A 21,446-nucleotide genomic window follows, 5' to 3' on the forward strand; every position below is an offset into this window, starting at 1 on the left:
TTTAAAAGGAATAATAATAAAAAATAAATAATCTCTAAACTTCATAAATAAATAAATAAACTTCAAAACACTCGTTTCAGTATGAAATTTTATTTATACATGCACGCACACTTAAATATATTTTCAAAAAACTTTTCAAAGAGCATCAAGTGCTCTTTTAAAAAACTGATTTTTATAATCTACTATATTATATAGTTTAAAATTGCAGTAAAGTATTTTTGTAATTGAGTATATCAATACCATTTATTACCACGTAAATCAGCCAAATAACCGAAATGATATATAACAAATCGACCTTACATTTTGAAAATATCAACAACTGTTTAAACTTTATTTCAGTCGTCTTGGTCAATGGATAAGAAAGTTGATGAAGCAATCAGAGCCGAGCTTGAATTCGTCAGTTGTCACCCAAAAACAACAATTTCGTATCACGAGCTGCCCAGAAAAATTTTTTGCTGATAACAAACTCAGCTCTGACGTTGCTAATGGAGACGATTGTTTTTGAAGCGAGAAGGTTTGTTTGTGAAAAGGTCAGTTGTGAAGAAACAGGAATAAAAACCTGGAGTCATTGTGGCGTCCTTGTGCGATATGGTTGGTTGATGAAAATTAAAATACAATAATTCTAACAGGAGAACCACGTGACGATTATTAGCACTGAAGCTGTTGTCATTTAAACTTTGTTAGTGTAGCTATTGCAGCGGGCCCCGACAATATGGTCAAAATTCGTTTAAATGAGAACTGCTTCGAATAATTAAACCCTGAATACCTTTAATGATATATTTGAAATAAAAACTAGCGATGTTAGTTGTTTTGTAAAAAATTAACTTTTTCTTTGTTTTTAATTGAACTTGTAGTGTTTAATTTTAGATTTTGTTTTTCGGAAAGTTATTTTGCATTTGTCTGAGTTGTTGTTTAAATATTTAGATTTGGTTTACTTATATACGAATGTTCTTTGTAATTTGTATAAAAATAATATTTGCTCAAGAGAAACTTAAAAACAACTAGCGATAAATTTTACAGTTCTCTTTTTTTTTATTAAAATTTAAAGAAGCTTGTAGATGGAGCATTTATTTAGTTTTATAAAAAACATCCAAAACCCTATAATGTTAAGTGTTGAATATACCTTTCAAAAAAGAAGTAAAATGTTAACTATTGAGTTGTGCAATACTATTTAGAACCTAGAATATTTTTTGTCAGAAATTAATTTAGTTTAGTGTTACTACTTAATTATAAACTTTGTTTGAAATGCAAGGCTTGAACTTATGTTTAAAAAGTATGAATTTCTAACGCACTAAAACAGGGTTGGCAGCCTTTTATAAATCGAAAGCCAATTTTCACAAAAAAATGTCAAGAAACGTTCTAAATTTAAGGTTTGACTTCTAAATTTTCCTTATAAGTTATAGTTTGATCAGCAATTTTTGATTGTATACACCAACCATGTGTATATTTACTGCTGGAAAATAGAGGTTATGTCATATTTTTATAAACTTATAAAAGCAATAAATATCGACAAACCTTAAAAGCTAAAATTAATAACAATTTTTAATCTTCAACTGTTTTGTTATTAGCACTCAAGGACCTTGAAATGTTTTTTAAATACTTTTTTATTAAATACTCACCATATTTTATTTGCATGATGCTTTTTTTAGTACTCCTATTTAAATAAGTGAGTTTAAACTAGTTGATTTTTAAATGTATAATATATGTGCTTTATATTCGAAATAGTAGGTAGATTTAATAAGACATAGTTTGATTAATAAAATATTAATGAATAAACATTAACAATAGCACTTATGTAACATAAAAATAACGAAGACTGGCTGACAAAAATATCAAGAGCTAAAAATTTATATTTATTTGAAATAGAATGACTAGTAAATCGTTTAAAATTTTTATGTATTAAAACAAAATATTTAAGGAATTTCAAATACAATTATTTAAATAAGATGTTGTACAAAACAAAATCTTTATTTCAAAAGATTCGAATGAAATAAAAAATGGTCAAACAGCTTGTTCAAGATTCAATGCATAATTTACAAAAGTTACATAAGATAAAATAATGCAAAATTACAGGCTTCTAATAAAGTAATGATACTTGCTTAAATTAAAATTAACATCATTACACAACTATCATAATTAATTAGTATTGTTAGACTCAATTTTAAGGTTAATGTTATTTTTTAAATAACTGCTTTAGCAAACCTTAGAATGATACAGAAACGTAAATAATTTGAAATAAATTTACTAGTGAACTTACAAATTACATCTTCTGAATAATAGTTTATTATTTGTAATAAACCTCAATCGGCATCAAAATTTTAATGAACACTAAGAAGTTATAGTTTAAAATCAACACCAAGTGTAAAACTACTTAATTATTCAAAGGGTCAAGAAACAAAAAGTAGTAAAATAAATTAAGAAGCCACAAAAATTATAAAAAGACAGTTATAAAATTAATAAATACTAAAATTATTACACTATTGGTATATTTATAACTAATTAACATTTAAAAAAAAAGTTTTATAAGACAATAAAAACAACTGTGATTCAGATTTTATTAACAAAGTAAAAAAAAAAAACTTTCTCGAAAACGTTCTACAATCAAACGTTTGGTCATAGTTTAAAATGATAGTCAACAAAACTAAATTTTGTTTTCAAAGCTATAAAGATTGTCGTAGTTAATATTTCTGTTGCCAAACCGAAGCCAACTTCAGTCTTAGAACATGTTTTTGTCTGTTGTAGACCCAATTATTTCTCGTTTAAATATAAAAAAAATTTTCAACGTCCGAAAACGTCAAAATTAGAAAAATTCAAGAAATGGGTATTGATATAACGACTGAGAGCAATATTAGTATAACAACTTGTATACTTCATGAGATTTCTAATAGGATTAGGTTTAATGATTTAAAAACTTAATATAACAAACTTTATTAAACTATTTCGTTGTCATCGCTCAAAAATATATGTATATACAACTTTTTATTTAAATATACTCACAAACTAAAAATACACATGTAATATAAAAACCTAAAATAAAAAGCGTGAACTTGATTCTGTTGTATTAAGTAAATAAGAAGTAGTTGAAAAAATTGTTTGATGATCTACAAATTTTTTTGTTGTTTGTAAAATTCATTCTGGCTTTTCGGTCGGCATATTTTAGTCTCAGGCTTATTTTCCTAAAAATATTTGCTCGCGGGTCGCACTGTATAGAAAAAATCTTCAGCGGGCCGCAGTTATTTAAAACATATATAGTAATGAATAAAACATACTAGTTTAAACCATGTGATATGAGCAAAAAACACTGTTAATTACTCGAGATTTTATACCACGGAAACATTCGTATTAAAACAAAGTATGTTTTATATGAAAAATAACATCGCGGGCCGCAGTTTTCTGACTATTGTTAGGGGTGGACAAGGTACGTCATGGTTTACATAACTTAAGTGGAATCCGGTCTGCAAGCATGTAAGTCACTTAACTAAATTTGAAACTCGCACTGGATATTCTTGCTGATACTTTTACGGCTATTCTTAAAGTATTGTATATATTTTTGTAGTTGTAAGTCGAACAAAGTCATTTTAATACTAACAATTTAAGATTTGATTAAATAGATAAAAATTTATATTTTTTGTAATTATAATATTAGTGCTCATCAAGTGTATTAATATTTGTACAACGTTCTGAGACGTCTAAATTGTCAGATTAATTTATAGATTCAAAATAACAACAAAGTTAGAGAGATTGTATGAAGAAAACTTTTGATAAAATTTAACAGATAGCTAATTTCTAATTATTTAGTTAGATTTTTGTTGGCGAGCCGGATCCGATGTTTATGAAAAACATACTGTTAATTGTAGTTTTAAATAGTGCTCTATTAATGTATTAATATTTGTACTAACTCTTGAGACGTCCAAATTATAAAAGCTGTCATTCACATATGCAACGATTGGAGTGTAAATTACAGCTATATATGTAACAACTTGTACATTTCAACTCTTGAAATATAGATTTTACGTCAGGATTTTAGAGATTCGAAATAACAATAGAACTTGAAAGATTGTTAGTCGGAACTTTATAACAAACAGATTTTTTTCAACTGTTTAGCTGTTATTTCTTAACATCTTTTATTTTTATTTTCTTAAAAGCTTTTACCAATCGTTAAATGTTATAAAACAGTGTTTGGCAGCTTTTAGGGGCTATATAAACTAAGAATTTTAATTGCGGGAAAATGTGTTTTAGTTTTAAATAATATTTAGAGTAAAAAACATACAAGACTAATGTGAAGTTAAATCTACATATAACAGGCTGCAGTTTACTCCTAAACAAAAAGTCCTCATTTAAACTTTACTATAAAAAAAAACTATCTTTAACTAAGTTAGCTTAAAACTTACGGCCAAAAATTGTTGCTTGGCGAGTCGAAGTTTTGATACACTTTGACGTACAAAAATTTGTTTCTTTCTCACAGGCCAGAGTTATATAAAACATTTGTGGCAATCAACAGAAATATACTGTTCAATACCAGAAATGTGAAAAAACTACCAATAATAAAACACTGTAAGTGCCTAAAGTTTTTATCGCATTTGTTTTAAAAAGCACGTGTTTAGCTGAAAATTATTTCGCGGGTCACAGCGGGTTAACTTATTGAAATTTAATATGGCTTTTATACGTCCGGACACGTTTAAAGTGGTGTTTTATTTATCAAGGTAAGCTTTAATGCAACTTTAAAGTTATAAATATTACAACATGTGTATTTCAGTTGTTGGAAAACAAATGCTACGTCATAGTTTTTAGATTGTTAACATGAAAATATTTGAGAAATTTTAAATACACAACTTTTTACATTACTTCATAGCTAATACTCAAAGACCTTATAATTACTCAAGTATCTTTTTACCAAAATCAAGTCAACTACTACAAGTTTTAACATTTACAATAAGTGTTGATCGTGGTTATTAAGTAAATTTAGGATAGAAGTAACATTAGATAAAAATAAATAACAAGTAGTAAAAAATAAAACTAAACATTTTTCATAAATTTTGTAAGTGAAAAATTAAAAAGTAGCTTTTTATTTTCAAATTTTGTAACAAAAATACCTAAATAATATGATCAAATGTCATAAAATGGCAGATGATTTAAATTATTACTTGTAAATTTTATTATTGGTAAATTGCAAATTTTATTGTGTTGCTGTTTATAGAAGATGTTCTATATTTTTGTATTTGATGGTTCAATCAACTAATTAAACATAATTCAATAAATTAAGATGTGACTAAATAAACAGAAACTTTTTTTGTAACAATGTGAAGGTTTTGTATAAACATGGACAATTATTGAACGAAGTCAAAAATATAAATAAGTTATTGTTATACGTTTATTGTTACTTTATTATCACCTAAATAAGCAAATATTTTTTCCCAAAAATTTTGGGTCTTAGAGAGGATAAATTGAGTGGTAAAATTATAAACTTTTTTGTGGTAAAATCTAAAATTAGTACGATTAGAGTAAAGAAAAGGCCTAAATTGAGCTAAAATAATTTAGAAATAACTTGAATTTATTTGTAGAGATTTTGTTTAAAAATATAAAATCTAAGTTTACCTAACAAACGAGTATTTATAGATATACTGTTTATTTACACAAAAATCATTTTATCAAAAGAAAATCACTTCCAAATTAATTAAGTAATTTCAAAATGTAATATGCACATGAAAATAAAATTACATTTGAGCATTTGTTTTACTACTTTTTTTTTTACAAAATGTATTGTACAACTTTAATATTTAAAGATATACACCTAAATTAAAAAATTTAACCTTCGAATATTAACAAAACATTTCTTTTATATGTACAACTATGTTAGTACAAATGCGAAAAACTTAATTACACAAACAAAAAATAATCATGTGTATAATATTTAGTATGCTTTTTTTCAAGTTATTAATCAAGTTAGCTTCTATATTATTAAATTGATATGTTTCTAGAAAAACGTAGAGCATAAATAATTTAGACATTTCTTATAGAACTTTAAGCTGTAACATGTTAGCAATATACATGGATTTTTTTTTCTTGATAGCGTTTCAACTTAAAATGTTTAACCATATGAACTATCAACTCTTAAAGGTGGAATTAATTTAACAAAACGCGAAATTCACTCGTATAAAAACAACAATACTTCAATGTAAAGAAAAAAAAGAAATTATGCAAAGTAATCATAGTCGGAAAGTAAAAACTGAATAAAATCGAACATATAAAGTATTGTAAATAAACATCATATTAAAACGGATTATACTATCAGAGAAAACTGTTCATTCTAAAGATTTAATTGTAAATTTTATTCTAAGAATTTCTATTAAACAAATAAATTTATTCGTATATAGACAAACAATAAATTCCGATTTTTCAAAACACGCGGCCACCTATTGCGAAAAATCAACAAGTAACAAAACCTACCTTCTAATCTGTACAACTCAGCGCTGATCGGAAAACTTTCAAATTTTCTTCTCTCGAGCGCCAGCTAGCGGTGACAAATTTTACGCGACCTGGTTTCCGCACACGAGGTCGAACTTGGGCCCCTTCTTGATGTAGACGTCGCCGAAGACGTCCGACTGGGAGAGGTGGGTGGCTTCCTGCTTGGCCAGCACCAACAAGGAGTAGAACTTTGAAACCGCCTGCTTGCGCTTGATGCCGTCGGATAATCGGAAGAAGGAAACCTCGCTTTCCGACTTGAACTTTTTCTGGATAATTTATGTTACTTTTAATAAAAAACTAAGCTACTTCCTTTAGTTTAATGAAGCTTTTTTTGTATTAATTTTTTATAGATAGTATTTGCGTTGAAATAATGAATAAACATTTAAACATTTTAATAAAAAAATATCTTTTTTAATTCTTAACTGAGAAAAACGAAATAAATCGAGATTAAAAGTATAAAATATGTAACTGATTAATTTATATTTTCCACTTGAAATTTTTCTGGATAATATTTGTGTGTTATTTAATCAAGTACATTATAAATAAAGATTAGGGTTTTTATATTTTTTTGTACAAGCTTTTTATTAATTAACTATTCATTGCTCAAGATGTTAAGGAAGAAAACTTATAGAAGAAAAACAAAACTTGCTTTCCGACTTTAATCTTTTTTAAATAATATATATGAAAATTTTAGGTTTCTTTTTTTTTGAATTATGATTCTTATTGACATGTGTTTACAAACATGCAGAACTTTAAAATTTAGTGAAACTTATTTTCAATGAACTAAGAGTTTACTTTAAGAGAAGTAACTTAACGAACTATTGTTTTTTAATTGTGCATTTTTCTGGGTAAAACAAATAAAGTTTTTGAGTCATACCAATTTTATTCTCATTTTTGTGACATTCTGAAGATAATAACATGTAATTATCAAATTGTTGTTTTTTACTTTAAATTATTTTAATTATGTTTATCTGTTAAACTTATAGACTTTAAAAAACTTCAATTAAGTTCTTCTAAAAATAAGAGTATCAACTGAGTAGCTGGTTCAAATCAAAACTAACGTCGAGATCTTTGATCAAGTATTGAGTTCTTTTGTTGTGCTTCAAATCTTCCAAATCATCTGCGTAAGCAACTCCTTCTAAATAATGATAAAGTTTAAAAATAATAATCAAGTTTAATTTCAAAAAAATCAAAACATATAAGAATAGCTAAACCCTTCATTATCTTACTGTTTTCTCTAACTCTCAATTTAAACCGCTTAGAAGCCGTAAACTAACCTTTAATATCCTTTTTATCTGCTAGTTAATCCTATTGTCTAACTATATAAACTAAAACCAAGTAGTAGTGATTTTAAATATACATGCCTTAAATTATATTTCAAATGCACAAATCTAATATTTTGAGTGAAAAACTAGAACTTGTTATTTTCATTAACTCCCTTTAGCTAATGGGGCAACTTAAGCATCTCAAACAGCCTAAATGTTTCAAACTTACACTTTCTTATGCTGTACTGCATTATTAAAGTAAACAAGATTGTAAACGTTTCAACGATTTTAAACATTCATTTCATCACTAAAAATGCGTTTTGCACATAAATAACAAACAAGATTCAACTACTCTAATTATTTATATGTATAAAACAAATTTAGCACTGAAACATTTTCTAAAAATATTTTTACCAAACCTTCTTGTTCCTGTTCAACGTTCTGCTGATTGTCGTCGCCCCCGAACCTGCCCATTGTGACGTCATCGTTGTTGTTGTGTGACGTCACAACCGGGTCGACGTTGATGTCGAACAGCTGGCTGTTGTCCGTGGGAGGGATCATCATGGGGGAGTTCCCTCCACCAAAAGAACTGGCGCCCACCGAGGGGGGACCCCCCATGCTGTTGGCATCGTAATCGTCGTCACTGACAACCTGTATAAAAACCAATAGTATAAAAACATGAAAAGATACTGTAAAGCTATACTTCATGTTTAAAAAAAACTGCTGATGACAAAAATGTTTATCCATATGGTATATTTTTTGTGTCAAATCAAAATTATTCTACTTAACATGTAAAAACTGTTAAAAATTCAAGGTTTTCTCAGGTTTTCTAGTGTTTTTGTTCGAAATTCTAGGTTTTTTTATTAAAAATTTCTCGAATTCCAGATTTTTGGCAGCCCTACTATTACAAATATGAATTAACTTAAAGAAAAAATAGCTACAAAACTAGAAGATTGAAAATATGAAGACTTTAAATTAAAGACAGATACTTGACAAATAACTGGCAAATTATTTGATAGAGTCTGATCATTTTAATCTTATAAAATTTAAGTACTCCTTCGAAAACTTTTGTACACTAATTTAAAATTTCTGCTTGTTTTATAAGAAATATTGCTTAAATTTATTTTAATTAACATTGAAATGTGTATTTTTGCATTAATCTATACAAAATTGAAATTTTCATTATTGTAAAAATAATGAATTTTATATTTAAAATATGTGCTTTTCAATTTGTTTAGTACAATTCCTAAAATTATTAACAACTCAATAAAGCTTTTATTACTTCTGTAATAAGACAATTAGTTTGTTAAGGTAAAATAAACATCAAAAACCTAAATAGGTCTTTATTCATATTGCTTTTTATTATAACACATAAACAACCTATAGAAGCTTGCGTGGGTTTTTATAATGAAAAGTTTGATTTATTTCATAAACAAAACAAATTTATAATTGTTAACAAAAACTTTGTTGCAAGAGTAAGTTTAATATTGTTGTTAAAAAATACAAAATTTTAATAACGAAAAATATACCATTAATTTTTTTTACAACTATAGTTAATATTTAACTTCTAAATTTAATTATAAAACCTCAAGTTTTTTCTTAGTCTACTAATTAAAATAAAAAATAAAACTTTGTGTATTTAACAGTAGAAAAAGTGAACAACTTTGTTCGGATCAACTTGTATATAACAGTTCCTATATTTTTCTACTTTTTACAAACTGACAAAAACAAAGTGTATTGAAATTAATCGTTGGACGAGAACAACTTAAGTCAAATTTATAACAGTTTTATTTATATTCAAAGTTAACACACATGTAAAAAGTATTACATGTTTGTTTTTTTCGAATCTACAACTTTATAGTATTTGTATAAGATATGTACATTATCTTAAATTAATTAAGTTAAATAAAGATAAAAACTTGTGGAAACAAAAACTAACAACGTTTATGGTGTTCATCTAACAATCAATAAAAATCTGAAAGCCCTTTACATGTTGTACAAATACTTTCGTATTTCCTTTCATTGATAAGACTTTAAAACTAAATTAAAAACTAAACTAAAATTAAACTATAATAAAAAACAAATATTAACAGCGTTAATTGTGTTAGTGTGATATTACCCTATTTCTATAAAATTAATTCAATACAGCAAAAACTTGTAAGGAAAAACTCGATAAAAGAAAATTAAAAAATAAAAACTAAACATTTAAAAAAATATTATTTAATACAAAACAAAATACTAACAGCGTTTATGGTGTTCATGCACGGACCGCTGTCCTGCTGGCTGCTGAAAACCGAGCTCCTTCCGAACTCGTCCGGGGGATTTCCCACGATCGAAGACGTTTCCAGCTTCTGCTGACCGGGTCCTCCCCCGACAATGGAGGACTGGTCGAGCAGCCTCTGGTGCGACCTCTCGGCGTCCAACGCGTTCTGGATGGTCGAGTCCATGCCCATGGTAGAGTTCTTGCCCTGGTAACAAAATTTATCATTATTTATAAAAAATTACTAACGTTACTCATTATCTTATGCAAATTCTTACATAGTGTTTTAGTTTTTTTCTTGTAAAACATTAAAAATGCAAGAGAAAATGTTAGTTGATAATTAATAAATTTTGGTTTTAAAGCTATTATATTTTCTAGTAGTAATAACAAGTTGATAATGTTTAAAATTTAGTAAAACAGTTTATGAGCTAAATTTTTGAAAGTTAATTTGTTAGAATTTAGTGAAATTGTTTTAATGATTAAAAAATTATACTCAAAAAGCTAATCGTACAGTTTCAAAGTAATAATTAAAATTAAAAAAAAGTAAGCTTTTTTATCAAGAGCTTCAATTGTTTTCTTTTTAAATTCGTCTGAGATATAAAAAAATTCCAAAACAAGTAACATATCTGTTAAAAAATTTTAATTTAGCAATACTGATTTAACAATTAAAATTTCAACTCCATTAGCTAATCATTCAATTTTTTATTTTAGTTTCTTTTACAGAAACAAAAAACAAACCTGCTGAATGGACGAATCTTGCGGGATGACCTCGTCTTCCTGCGCCGTCCCGTAGATTCTGTCCAGTTGTTCGCTCGACACGTTCCTGAACTCGTCAGGTACCCGGTTGTGCAGGTTGTACTTGAAGTTCTGTTGTGACGTCATAATTACAAAACTCTACAACTTGTGTTCTGTTGTCGTAGTTTAAAATATTAACTACAAAAATTTAATTATAAATATAATGTAAAGTATGCGAATGATGAGATATGTAAAAAAGTGCCTCTGTGTTTTACTCAGACAAATACGATAAGTAAAAAAAGTAATTTATTCTGAAAAATCTTTTAACGATGTGTTTTTCAAACAGATCTCAGCAAGACCAAAATTGTGATTGGTCGAACGTTTATGTTTATATTAAAGTATTAACAAAGGTTTAGTTATTTATAGTACAAAAATATTCAGAGAAGTAGTGGATTTTTTACATTCAAACTTAGAATTCTTTTTCTAACTGTAGTATGCCTATGGAAGCTCTTATTTAAATTGTTAGATATTTTTCAACATTCAAACAAAATATGCAAAAGTGCATACGCATAAAAAAAACCGCTAACTCAAAGTTTTCAACATTCACAAACCTTTTTTTAACTAAATACATCCTAATTATGATCTTATCTTAATCTTAAATATTCGTAAAACATTCCAAACAAACATTGGTTTGTACAAAATCTTTTAGTTTTTAAACATTTCAATCTCTTTTTTTTTTTCAACTAAACAATGCCTAATATTAGCTCTTGTTTTAAAGGTTCAACTTTAAACCTCTTCAACTAAAATGTAACTGTGTCATCACAGTTATTTTCTAACTCTAGTTATTTTTAAAAATAACAACCAACAAACCTCGGTGAGTACGGAATCGGAGGTCCTGCTAGCCAGGCAACTCCTCTTTTCTATGCCAATGCAAGTATTTTATTTATTCTTAAACAATTCTCATCGTTTATAGACTATTTTAACTAAAAAACCTCATTTCTTCGATAAAACTTAAGTACTCACATATATTTTTACTGAATTTTTTTTAATCGAGTTTTCAACAAACTAGTGTGAGGACAGAGTCGAACCTAACAAATAAACTCATACAAAACCTTTAAGTTTTTCACATTCACAAAACTTTTTCAACTAAGCATAAACTTAAATATGATCTTGTTTTAATGTTTAATATTTGTGAAACATTCCCAACAAACCTCGGTGAGTACGGAATCGGAGGTCCTGGCGGGCAGCGAGAACAACTTCTCGCTCGTTCCCATCTCCTTCCACTGCATCAGCCTCTTGGTGGGCGGGGCCATGTCCAGCTGGGTGACGATGTCGTCCACCGACCTCAGCTGGTCCCGCATCGTCTGACCGTCCAGCTCGATCAGCTGGTCCACGACCAGCTTGCGCTTGCGCCTGATCCGCACGTCACGGACGTCTGAGAGGGGGAAAATAACTTGTAAACGAAATTACAATATACTAATAAAGTTACACGTAAAAATTTTAACGAAAACCTTAGTTCAGCGTCACGGACGTCTGAGGGAGAAAATTGTTTGGTAATTTAAATGTTACGACATTGGAGAAAGTTATTGGTGGCTTTACTAAAAATAAATAATAATAGTTAATTATTTTCAGGTATTCGAGTTTCAACAATTAAAAAAACAGGCATTTCCTAAAACTGACAAAACTTTAATTGATTAATGTTTTTCGACTAAAAAATATCAATAGTTTTTATTACAAAAAAAAAAGCATCGTAACTGATAAAATAAGAAGTAGAAAATTATAGAGGTTTAACATAAGAATAGCAAAGGGTTGCCTTCGAGAAACGTAATAGTTCTTTAAGACTGGAAAATGCAACCTAGTCAATTTTTTTAAGCAAACAGAAATAAAACAAATAGTTGTAAAAGTCAATAGCCTTCTGTCAATGGAAATAACAATTTTCTCAAATACTTCTTAGAACCTGTTAAGCTTTTACCCATTAAAGCAGGGGTCGGCAGGTCAAAAAAGGAGCGGTTTTTTTTGTTCTTTAGAAAACGTAGTCAAGGATAATTTTTTTGAACAAAAAAAAAATAGCGATAGGTTATTCTTTAAAGATAACACTAAAACTTCATTTTTGTTTATGAGAATACTAATATATCAAACTAATTGAAAAATAAAATTAATGCAACCCGCGGGCCGCAGTTTGCCGACCCCTTCATTAGAGCAAGGTAGGGCTGATCATGTTCTTTTTTTTATGAAAAACTGACCTGACTGAATAACAGGCCCGAGGGCGAAAGTGGTTTCCTGTTGCTGTGGCGGTTGTTGGGGCGACAGCTGCGGTGGCTGAGGGGTCGCTGTGGAGGGGTTTACCCTTACGGGAGACTTGATGGGTTTCGAAACTGGGGGCAGGTTCTCCTTGGATGTGGAAGGTTGCTGGTTGGATTCCTGCTGATCGACAGAAGTTGCCTGCTCGTCAATTTCCATTTGTTCCTGGGTGAAGATCATTTTTATTGTTTATTTTTAATTATTTTCCGGTTTAAATAACTATCAAGTAATTCTCGTCTACTCCCATTTGTTCCTGTTTATTTTATTATTTGTTATGCTATCAAATCTTCTACAAGTATGAGATATATTTTTTAAATTTGTTATTTTATATTTGATTTAAGATTTACTTAAATAAATTTATTATTTTATTTTTATAGAGCATTGTGCTATAATTTTGTTTTGATTAAAAACTTTTTATTTTAATGTTAATAATTTCTTGAGAAAAATGTTCAGTACTGATTATTGAATCATTAACGTTTTCTAATTTAAATAAATGTTAAATTTCATATCTTAATTTATTTCTCTTGGATGAAAAAATATATATGATTTTTTTAATTTCTATGTTTTTATAGTATATGATATATCTTTGATGATAGAAGCTGATGATTAACAAGGTATATACAAATTAATTTAAAAAATTTAATGTTTCTTACTAAAACTGTAAGTTTCTTCGACAACTATTTCAAACTAAAATTTGTAAGGTTAAAAATAAAATACAACTAATAACTGAAGAAACTACTTTATCGCTTTAATTTACTTGACCACGAATATTTCTGAAAATCCTCACAGTGGGTAATCTACACATGATTAAAATTATTAAATAATAAAAATAATCTCACAGTTGGTTGTTCAGTTTGTTGGGGTTGGGGTGAACTTTGCTGCTGGTTTTCCGCGGGTCCGTCGTCTTGAATAACTGCGAAAATAATATTCAATCAACTTCACAAAACTTTAATTTATCATGGTTTTCAAACTCAAGAATGTTGTTAATAGATAACTTATTATTAAAGTTAAGTTCAGATCTATTGAAAAATATAAATTTGAAAGCATACTGAGTTCGGATAAAACAGAAAAAGTTAGTTGTTAACTATTGTTTTTTTGAAGTATAATAATTTTTTTAATTGTAAAAAAAAGATAAACTGGATTAATGTGCAACATATTAATAATTCTTCTTAAATATATGAATTAGTTATCAATAAAAACAAACTGTTATCTTCTCCTTGCTGAGGTGTTTCCTTGTTGAAATCATCACCAAATAATCCAGTGTTTTCTCCAAACAGTCCACCATCGCCTACAAATAAAAAATCTAACTTACATTGAGTGTATGACAACTTATTGGTGTTCTTTTATTGATTTCTTTTTTATTTAAATCTTTATTATGTTTTTTAAATAATCAATCATAGTTTTAAGATTTGACAATTTTGAACAAAAAATTACTTTCCACAACTAAAAACTATACTTAATACTTGTATAATTTATTATTTACATATTTAAGCACATATTTTAAACTAACCTTTTGAGAAAATTTTTTATACAAATACTTCTTATAATAAGTTAGCCTTTTTATATTTTCAAAATTTTAATATTTAACAACCTTCGAAAGCTTCAGTTTATTAAATCAAAACCTATGAATAAAAATCAATTGTTTGAATTTAAAAATACTAACCAATCAAACCAGAATCTTCAATTCCAAAACCACTGATGCCTTGATCTGTTACAAAATTTAAAAAGAATAAAAAACTTAGTTGTAGACTTTTTATTTGAAGTGAATTTTATCAATTTTCAGGTATGCCTAATTTTAACCAACAATTCACTTTAACTGTAATAATAAACGTTTATAAAAATTGAAATTAATAATAAATAGAAAACTGTTTGTTACGGACTGTTTTTAAGAACAAAGTAAACTTAACAGACAATTTAGGACTTTATTTGTTACACGTGAATTATAAATAGTTTTTGGAAAAATTTAATAAATAGTTCATATAACCTCCTTCTTTATTGAAAAATCCAAACTGAGCTTCCATATCATCGTCCATACCCACTATAAAAAATAATATAAATTTAAAAAAAATTAATTATAAATTAATTACTTATGTAAAAAGTAATTAAATTAGTTAGTTAAAACTATGTAACATAAATATCTAAAAAAAATCACCTCATATCAAGAAGGTTCGTATATTAAAATAGTAAAAAAAAATTGATCTTATTTAAATGAACCATAAAGTGTATTTAATTCCTTGTATAAAATAATACTCACAATTTAATTACTCAAATCTTATTTTACTTAAACCTGACATCAAAAGTATTTATTTTCTTATATCATTTAAACTTAGCATTATAGGTCCTACATATATTTTATAAAATTTATTCAATTTGACATTTTAGGTATCATCATTTTTAAATATGTATTTATTTAAACTTGAGAAAGTAGAAACGTTTTATACTTTTAATATTACTCTATTCAAACCTGACATAGTATGTACTTCTTATATTTTAATTTTATTCAAACCTGACATAGTTGGAACTTCTTCTGGAATAGTGATTTCTTCCAAGCGAGATTGATGAATGGTCAGGTTTTGATCCACATCAAAATTACTGCAACATTAATAAATATAAACAACAAAACAAAACTTTTAATAAAATCAAAACCTTTAAAATAAAGGTATACAACAAAAAATCATAAAAAAAAACTCTTATTAATTTTGTGCTTTTTTTACTGTTTTAAAAATCTATTACAACAACTATTTTTGAATAAATTGGTGTTATCAAAGAAAATTTAGGCAAGCAAAATGTTCACAATAATTAAAAAAAATATACTAAATTTAGTGGTCTTTGTATTATAATGTAACAAATAATATTATATTAGTAAATCGTAACCCACCCAATCTCAGGCAATGGAGTGTCAAAACTTGGGTATTCTTCAACTGCGATGTAAATTTCCTTGTGTTTCGCCTCACGGCTCTCCATGGGCAAGTCAACTACCCCAGATCTGAATTTTTATGAAGTTCAAATGTTAATTAAACTACTACTTTAGATCTGTAGTCATTGAATACTTATTGGTTGATTAAAAAATAGTTAAAAGTTTTTTTTAAATCGATTAATAGTTCATTAATAATAACTTTTTATGTTATAAAATATTTAAAATTTATGTGATTTTGATCTATCTAGTTTTTAAAAAATTGTCTAATATACAAAAAAGTATTGAAAAATTGATATAACAGTTTTTCTGTAGAGATAATTGATAAAATTAAACAAAATATGTAAAGTACCTAAAAGCACTTTTAATTTTGATGAAAGCCTCATTACAGTCGGCGAGCAAATATTTAGATTTTCTGTTGTAAATGCGAACGACTCCCAGCAACAAGTGACCTGAAGTTCTCAATGCCATTTTAACCTAGATAATAATAGAAAATAATCAATTAAACAAGTATTTTAATTCAAACTTAACACCAATAGTACTATGGAAAAAGTTTCAAAAAATTGGCATGCATGCATTAGTAAGATAGTATTTTGCTGCTTAAATCATCTATTATGAATAAATGTTTTTGCTTTGGTAGTTATTCAAAACTATTAATCATATGACACTAGCATAGATATTTTATACATCAAGACAGTAGTAAATAAAAAATAAGAATTAGTATTTATATGTAGTTTAATTAAGTTTAAAATGCACATTAACTTAATTAATTACAAACTTTAGTTATAAAACACTATTAAAAGTTGTTATTCTATAATATATATTTCCAACATGTGGACTGATAATAGAGTCAAAACTGTCCTCACAAATATATTTTTATTAGGTTTTAATGCACAGCAATTCAAAGAATTGAAAGTGTTTATGTGACAACATTATTGAAAACTAGTTTTACAACTAAATATTAAGTCAAATTAATAACAATTTTAAACAAAAACATAAGTTTTATATAACCAACCTGTGGACTGATAAAAGAGTAATTCAAAAAATTTGTAAAAATTTCAAACTTTGTTTAACTACAAAATATATTAATAAAAATATTATATAAAATAAGGTATACTTTTTATAACCGACCTGCGGACTGATGATGGAATCAACGCTGTCTTCCAGGTTGACTTCGAACACGTGGGTCTTGGTTATCTTCTTGTCCCAGTGGGCGGCAAGCCAGATCCTGGCCAGAGGACCTCGCTTGGACAGCACGTAATGCGCGTAAAACATCTGGTTGCCTTGTGCTTTTCAATTTCAGTTTTACAAAAATCTGACGAGTATAATGTGTCTTGAATGTCTGAATATATTGTTGTTTGAAAACAACAGTCATGCATTTAAGATAATTTAACATTAAGTGAAGTTTTGATTTTTTTTTACTGTTAAATAGTTTTATTAAATACAGTTGTATTTAAATCTTGAACAATATGTTAAATTTAAAGATGTCAATAAAATTCAAGTAAAAGTCAGAAACATAAAGTTGCATTAGAAGTTTGTATAAAATGTATCTAAAGTTAATTAACTACAGCAGAAATACTTGCACTTATTAATAAATTCTGCTTAAAATCTATGCATCAGTTAAATAAACATAAGTTTAAATAAACAAGTTTCACAATGCTACACTCTTATGATTAAAATAAAAGAAAATTGTTTCAGAAAAATCTATAACTAGAAGTTGTACAAAAACTAGGGTGTTATCTTTCTTATTCAAATTGAATAAATCAAATCTAAAAATAAGATTCAGTGTAATTTGTACTCTACAAAAGACTAATTAAATAGAGTAAAACAAAAGGTTTAATAAACAAATATAAATAGATTTTTTAAACAAAACATAAACCTATTGATATTAATCATAGTTTCCTAACAATTTTATAATGTTATAAACATTAAAGAATTTACAAAACTACTGCAGCAAAAATAGTTATACAATATATTTATCTTAAATTCATTTAAAAAACAAGCATGTGTCAGATTTTTTTATTTATTGTAGTAGCTAAGAAAAAATATTTGTTTTCATAAATAATTAAAAGAATTATAAGTAGAACTATATGGCAAGTAAATTATAAAAACTATAGAAAACATATATTATTTATAAAAAAAAACTAGTATTAATATTTAAAACTTATAAAACGACTAAGTTGTCAAAACAAAAAACTCAACAAAAATTAGTTTGCAAGCTCTTATCAATGTAATAATTTCTCTAAATATAACTGTTTGCTTTAATTTAAATATTACTTTGTTTTTAGTTTTGTTCAGTTTGACTAAACTCTTAATGTTCATAAAAAACCTGACCTCAAAAACTGATATTTCAAATATTATAAAACTAACTAGTAAATTACACATAATTTGAGTTATAAGTGTTTTACTTTATTAAAAATCTTTAATATCAAATCTTAATACTTTTACATCAATATATTTTTGCAACTTTTCTTTCCTTGAAATTCACAACGCAGTTCAACACCGACCCTGCACAAAACCCGAGCAGTGAACCGAATACCAACGGGACGGGCCACTGCTGCCAGGGTCTGTCCCAGTCCAGCGGTATGGTGAAGCATGAAGCCCATGCCCCGATGGCCAGCCCGTAAGTCTGGAAGAACACCAGCCTCTGGCAGGGCTGGTCCTTGTGCAGTCCGCACAGCATCACTCTCAGCCAGGTGTCCGTGTCCGGCTCTAAAAGGCACAAGATTGACGGGGAGATGAGAGAAGAGACTAAAGCGCTCCACACAAAAGTCTCAAAGATCTGCTCTGTCAACGGGGCTCCCATCAAAACCGCCAAGACGTGGCTGAACACGGAAACAAACGCCACAAGAAGAAGCTTCATGACAATGGAGCTTTTTTCCAAGGGGAGCTTTTTGGACTGGGCAAACTGGTTGTAGGCTAGGGTGTAGGCGAACATCTGCCATGTGAACATGAGAGCAGAGAATATTGGTATGACGAGCATTGTTTGGGTGACAATCAAGTCTCCAAATAGTTGTGATGCGATGATGAATGTTAGAATGGGGCAGACAACAAGAGTCAGCTCTGCAAACTTGACCATTTTGATATTAAATTAACATAAATATCTGTAAATGTATGGTATGCTTACTATCAAAATTTTTAAGTTTTTCATCTTTTTCCATCTAAGTAAAATTATGTATTTATATGTATGTATACACAACTTAACAGTGACAACTTTTTGATTTTAATTTAATTTTACAATCTTCAGTTTTAACAAATTCTTACTAAACCTAGGTTTGTTCATTATTGCAACAACAATCATCTATCTATACATGCTTTTTAGTTATAATAAATCACTTATACAACTTTCTAACATACTTATAAATTAAATAATTTATTAATTTTATTCTATTATGCTAAACTATTTGTTATCAAAAATAAACTTGTATAAATAAACAAAAATAAAGACTAGTGAGACTTTGTTAATAATAACTAATTTCATTAAAGTATTTTTTTATTTCTTTATTTATACAGTAAATTTTCTAACTATTAAGTCAATACTTTTAAAATTTACATTTTAAAAACGATTTAAATTTATTTTCTATTGGTCATTTTTGTTTTATATTAAATTATATTTTTTAGTTTTAAAATACTTTTATTATTATACTTTTTTATAAATATGTTTTCTCAAATTACCTAATGTATACTTATTTATGATAGTCTTCCATAAAAAAGCATAATTAAAGTAACTGACAATTGTTTTAATAAAGACAACTTGTTTGTAATAGGTTTCCAATATATAGAAATATATGTGTTACTAGCTTTATTAACACAATTAAGTTTTTATTTTTAAATAATTTGAGGCCACAAGGAGGTAAGCACCTTTTTTACATGTTGATCTTATTTCAAAAATCTTTAAAACTTAGCTAGAAGTTGCTTTTTACTGTTTTGTAAAATTCAAATTAGTTTTAGAGATATGACAGTACAAAGATAACAAGCTCAATTGGTTTTATATTGAAGGTCCAAATTAAATAGGAAAACTTTATTAAAAATCCATCTTCTACTACAACAATTTTTAAGCAATAATTATGAGACTTTCTCAGTTTAACCTTAACTAAAAAATAAACATTGTTATTGAAGGAATTTATTTTATTTCATGATTGCCAAATGTTTTTGGTTATTTTTTTCTAGGTTTTTAAAAGTGCACACTTTTAGGTCTATTTTTAGTTTAAAGTTAAGTTTAAGGTGAAAAACTGTGTTAAATAGTACAAAAACATTGAATGTATACTGTAAGCTTCTTTAAATGTGTTTTTTAATAAATAAATATCTTTAATTTTAATAATCTATAACCATATCTATATGATAAACTTTTGTGTCAAATCAAAATTCTACCCTTTAACCTGTAATAATTGTTTAAAATTCCAATTTTTTTTAATTAATCAAACTCCAGATTTTTCTAGGTCTTTTAGTCTAAATTGTCAAATTCCAGGTTTTTTCGTAACCCTTTTATTTCAAGTTACTTAATAAATATATATATATATATATTGACATTTTTCTATTTGGGTTATAATTTTTTTAATTTTTATGAATTTGAAAATGTTACAACTTGATTTTTTTTATAAATTCAAGAAATTTATATCAAAAATTTAAACTAATTGACAAAAAATGCTAGACTTTTAGTATATTTATTTTTAATTCAGATAAAATCAGTAATGATAAATTTTTAATTCATATGTTTGTATGGGAAATTTTTAAGCAACTGACGATACCTGAAATTTAATAAATAACTTTTTCCTCAATGACATGTATAATGTTAAATAAATGAGAGTATAATGTTATATATAACTATAGCTTTTAAATAAGGTCTAATTTTAATTGTTGTAATAAAAAAACGATAAACCCCCTATAGCCTTAATCTTAAAAGATTCAATTTATTGGTGAGAATTGTTAGTTTTATTTTCAAAATACAGCCTTTAGATTGCGTTATTACAAAACAAAAAAATCTATATTTTAAATATTAAAATTTTACTTGAAGCTAATACATTAAAGGTTGGGGGTAAAATCATTTGTTATTAATTTAACTATCACTCATAAAACTAAGATACCAGTTATTTTCAATAAGAATTTTTAGTTACACTTTTTTTCACTTTTTATATTTTTAAAATATAAGTAATCAATTTTTGATAAACTTGGCTGCAGTTGTAAGTTTTTGAAAGTGTTTTCATTCATAACATTATGCAAACTTATTCAAATGAGGTTATAAAGTTTAATTAATTTAATAAGCAAATTGATAATACAGCAGGTATTGAGAACATTTAGGTTTTCCATACCCAAATATATTAAAAAAAACTAAAAAAAAGTTATATGACTTAAAATAAAAATAACTAAAGCATTTGTCAATCAGAAGCAACGTTAAAACTGCAGCCAACACGTAATTGAAGGTGAAAACAACTTAAAATCTTTATTTGGTATACTATCAAAATCCACCCTTGTTCAAAATCCACCCGACTTGTTTTTATATTTTCTT

At 27.0% G+C, this 21,446-nt stretch overlaps 2 protein-coding genes across 3 annotated transcripts; both read right to left on the minus strand.

The window, feature by feature from the left end:
- Window positions 1-5,906: 5,906 nt before the first annotated feature.
- Window positions 5,907-17,251, minus strand: LOC145835413 (double-strand-break repair protein rad21 homolog). 2 transcript variants are annotated; one of them, XM_082942988.1, is made up of 15 exons: window positions 17,072-17,251; window positions 16,293-16,417; window positions 15,905-16,012; window positions 15,533-15,618; window positions 15,011-15,064; window positions 14,690-14,734; window positions 14,231-14,314; window positions 13,866-13,939; window positions 12,969-13,191; window positions 11,937-12,160; window positions 10,729-10,857; window positions 9,974-10,198; window positions 8,150-8,381; window positions 7,527-7,600; window positions 5,907-6,731 (listed from the first exon to the last, which is right to left on the minus strand). In XM_082942988.1, exons 1-15 carry the CDS (start codon window positions 17,213-17,215, stop codon window positions 6,528-6,530), a joined length of 2,031 nt encoding a protein of 676 aa, XP_082799114.1. In that variant the 5' UTR covers window positions 17,216-17,251; the 3' UTR covers window positions 5,907-6,527. The 2 variants fall into 2 exon arrangements, with proteins under 2 accessions (XP_082799114.1, XP_082799113.1); XM_082942987.1 differs by having other exon boundaries at window positions 7,527-7,603.
- Window positions 17,252-18,052: 801 nt separating this feature from the next.
- LOC145836077 (GPI ethanolamine phosphate transferase, stabilizing subunit-like) lies at window positions 18,053-19,040 on the minus strand. The gene has a single exon (XM_082943875.1). The coding sequence runs from the start codon at window positions 19,017-19,019 to the stop codon at window positions 18,390-18,392; it is 630 nt and encodes a 209-aa protein (XP_082800001.1). The 5' UTR covers window positions 19,020-19,040; the 3' UTR covers window positions 18,053-18,389.
- Between the last annotated feature and the right edge of the window lie 2,406 nt (window positions 19,041-21,446).

The sequence above is a fragment of the Thalia democratica genome, chromosome 5 (assembly GCF_965202585.1).
Source record: "Thalia democratica chromosome 5, ktThaDemo2.hap1.1, whole genome shotgun sequence".
Taxonomy (NCBI): domain Eukaryota; kingdom Metazoa; phylum Chordata; class Thaliacea; order Salpida; family Salpidae; genus Thalia; species Thalia democratica.

Excerpts from the sequence above, each read along its gene's own strand:
- LOC145835413 (XM_082942987.1), bottom strand. The coding sequence starts at position 17,215 with ATGTTTTACGCGCATTACGTGCTGTCCAAGCGAGGTCCTCTGGCCAGG. Across the intron at positions 14,315-14,689 it reads TGAAGATTCTGGTTTGATTG|GCGATGGTGGACTGTTTGGA; the intron begins GTTAGTATTTTT and ends TTTTATTTGTAG. Across the intron at positions 10,199-10,728 it reads AAGATTCGTCCATTCAGCAG|GGCAAGAACTCTACCATGGG; the intron begins GTTTGTTTTTTG and ends TTTTGTTACCAG.
- LOC145836077 (XM_082943875.1), bottom strand. The coding sequence starts at position 19,019 with ATGGTCAAGTTTGCAGAGCTGACTCTTGTTGTCTGCCCCATTCTAACA.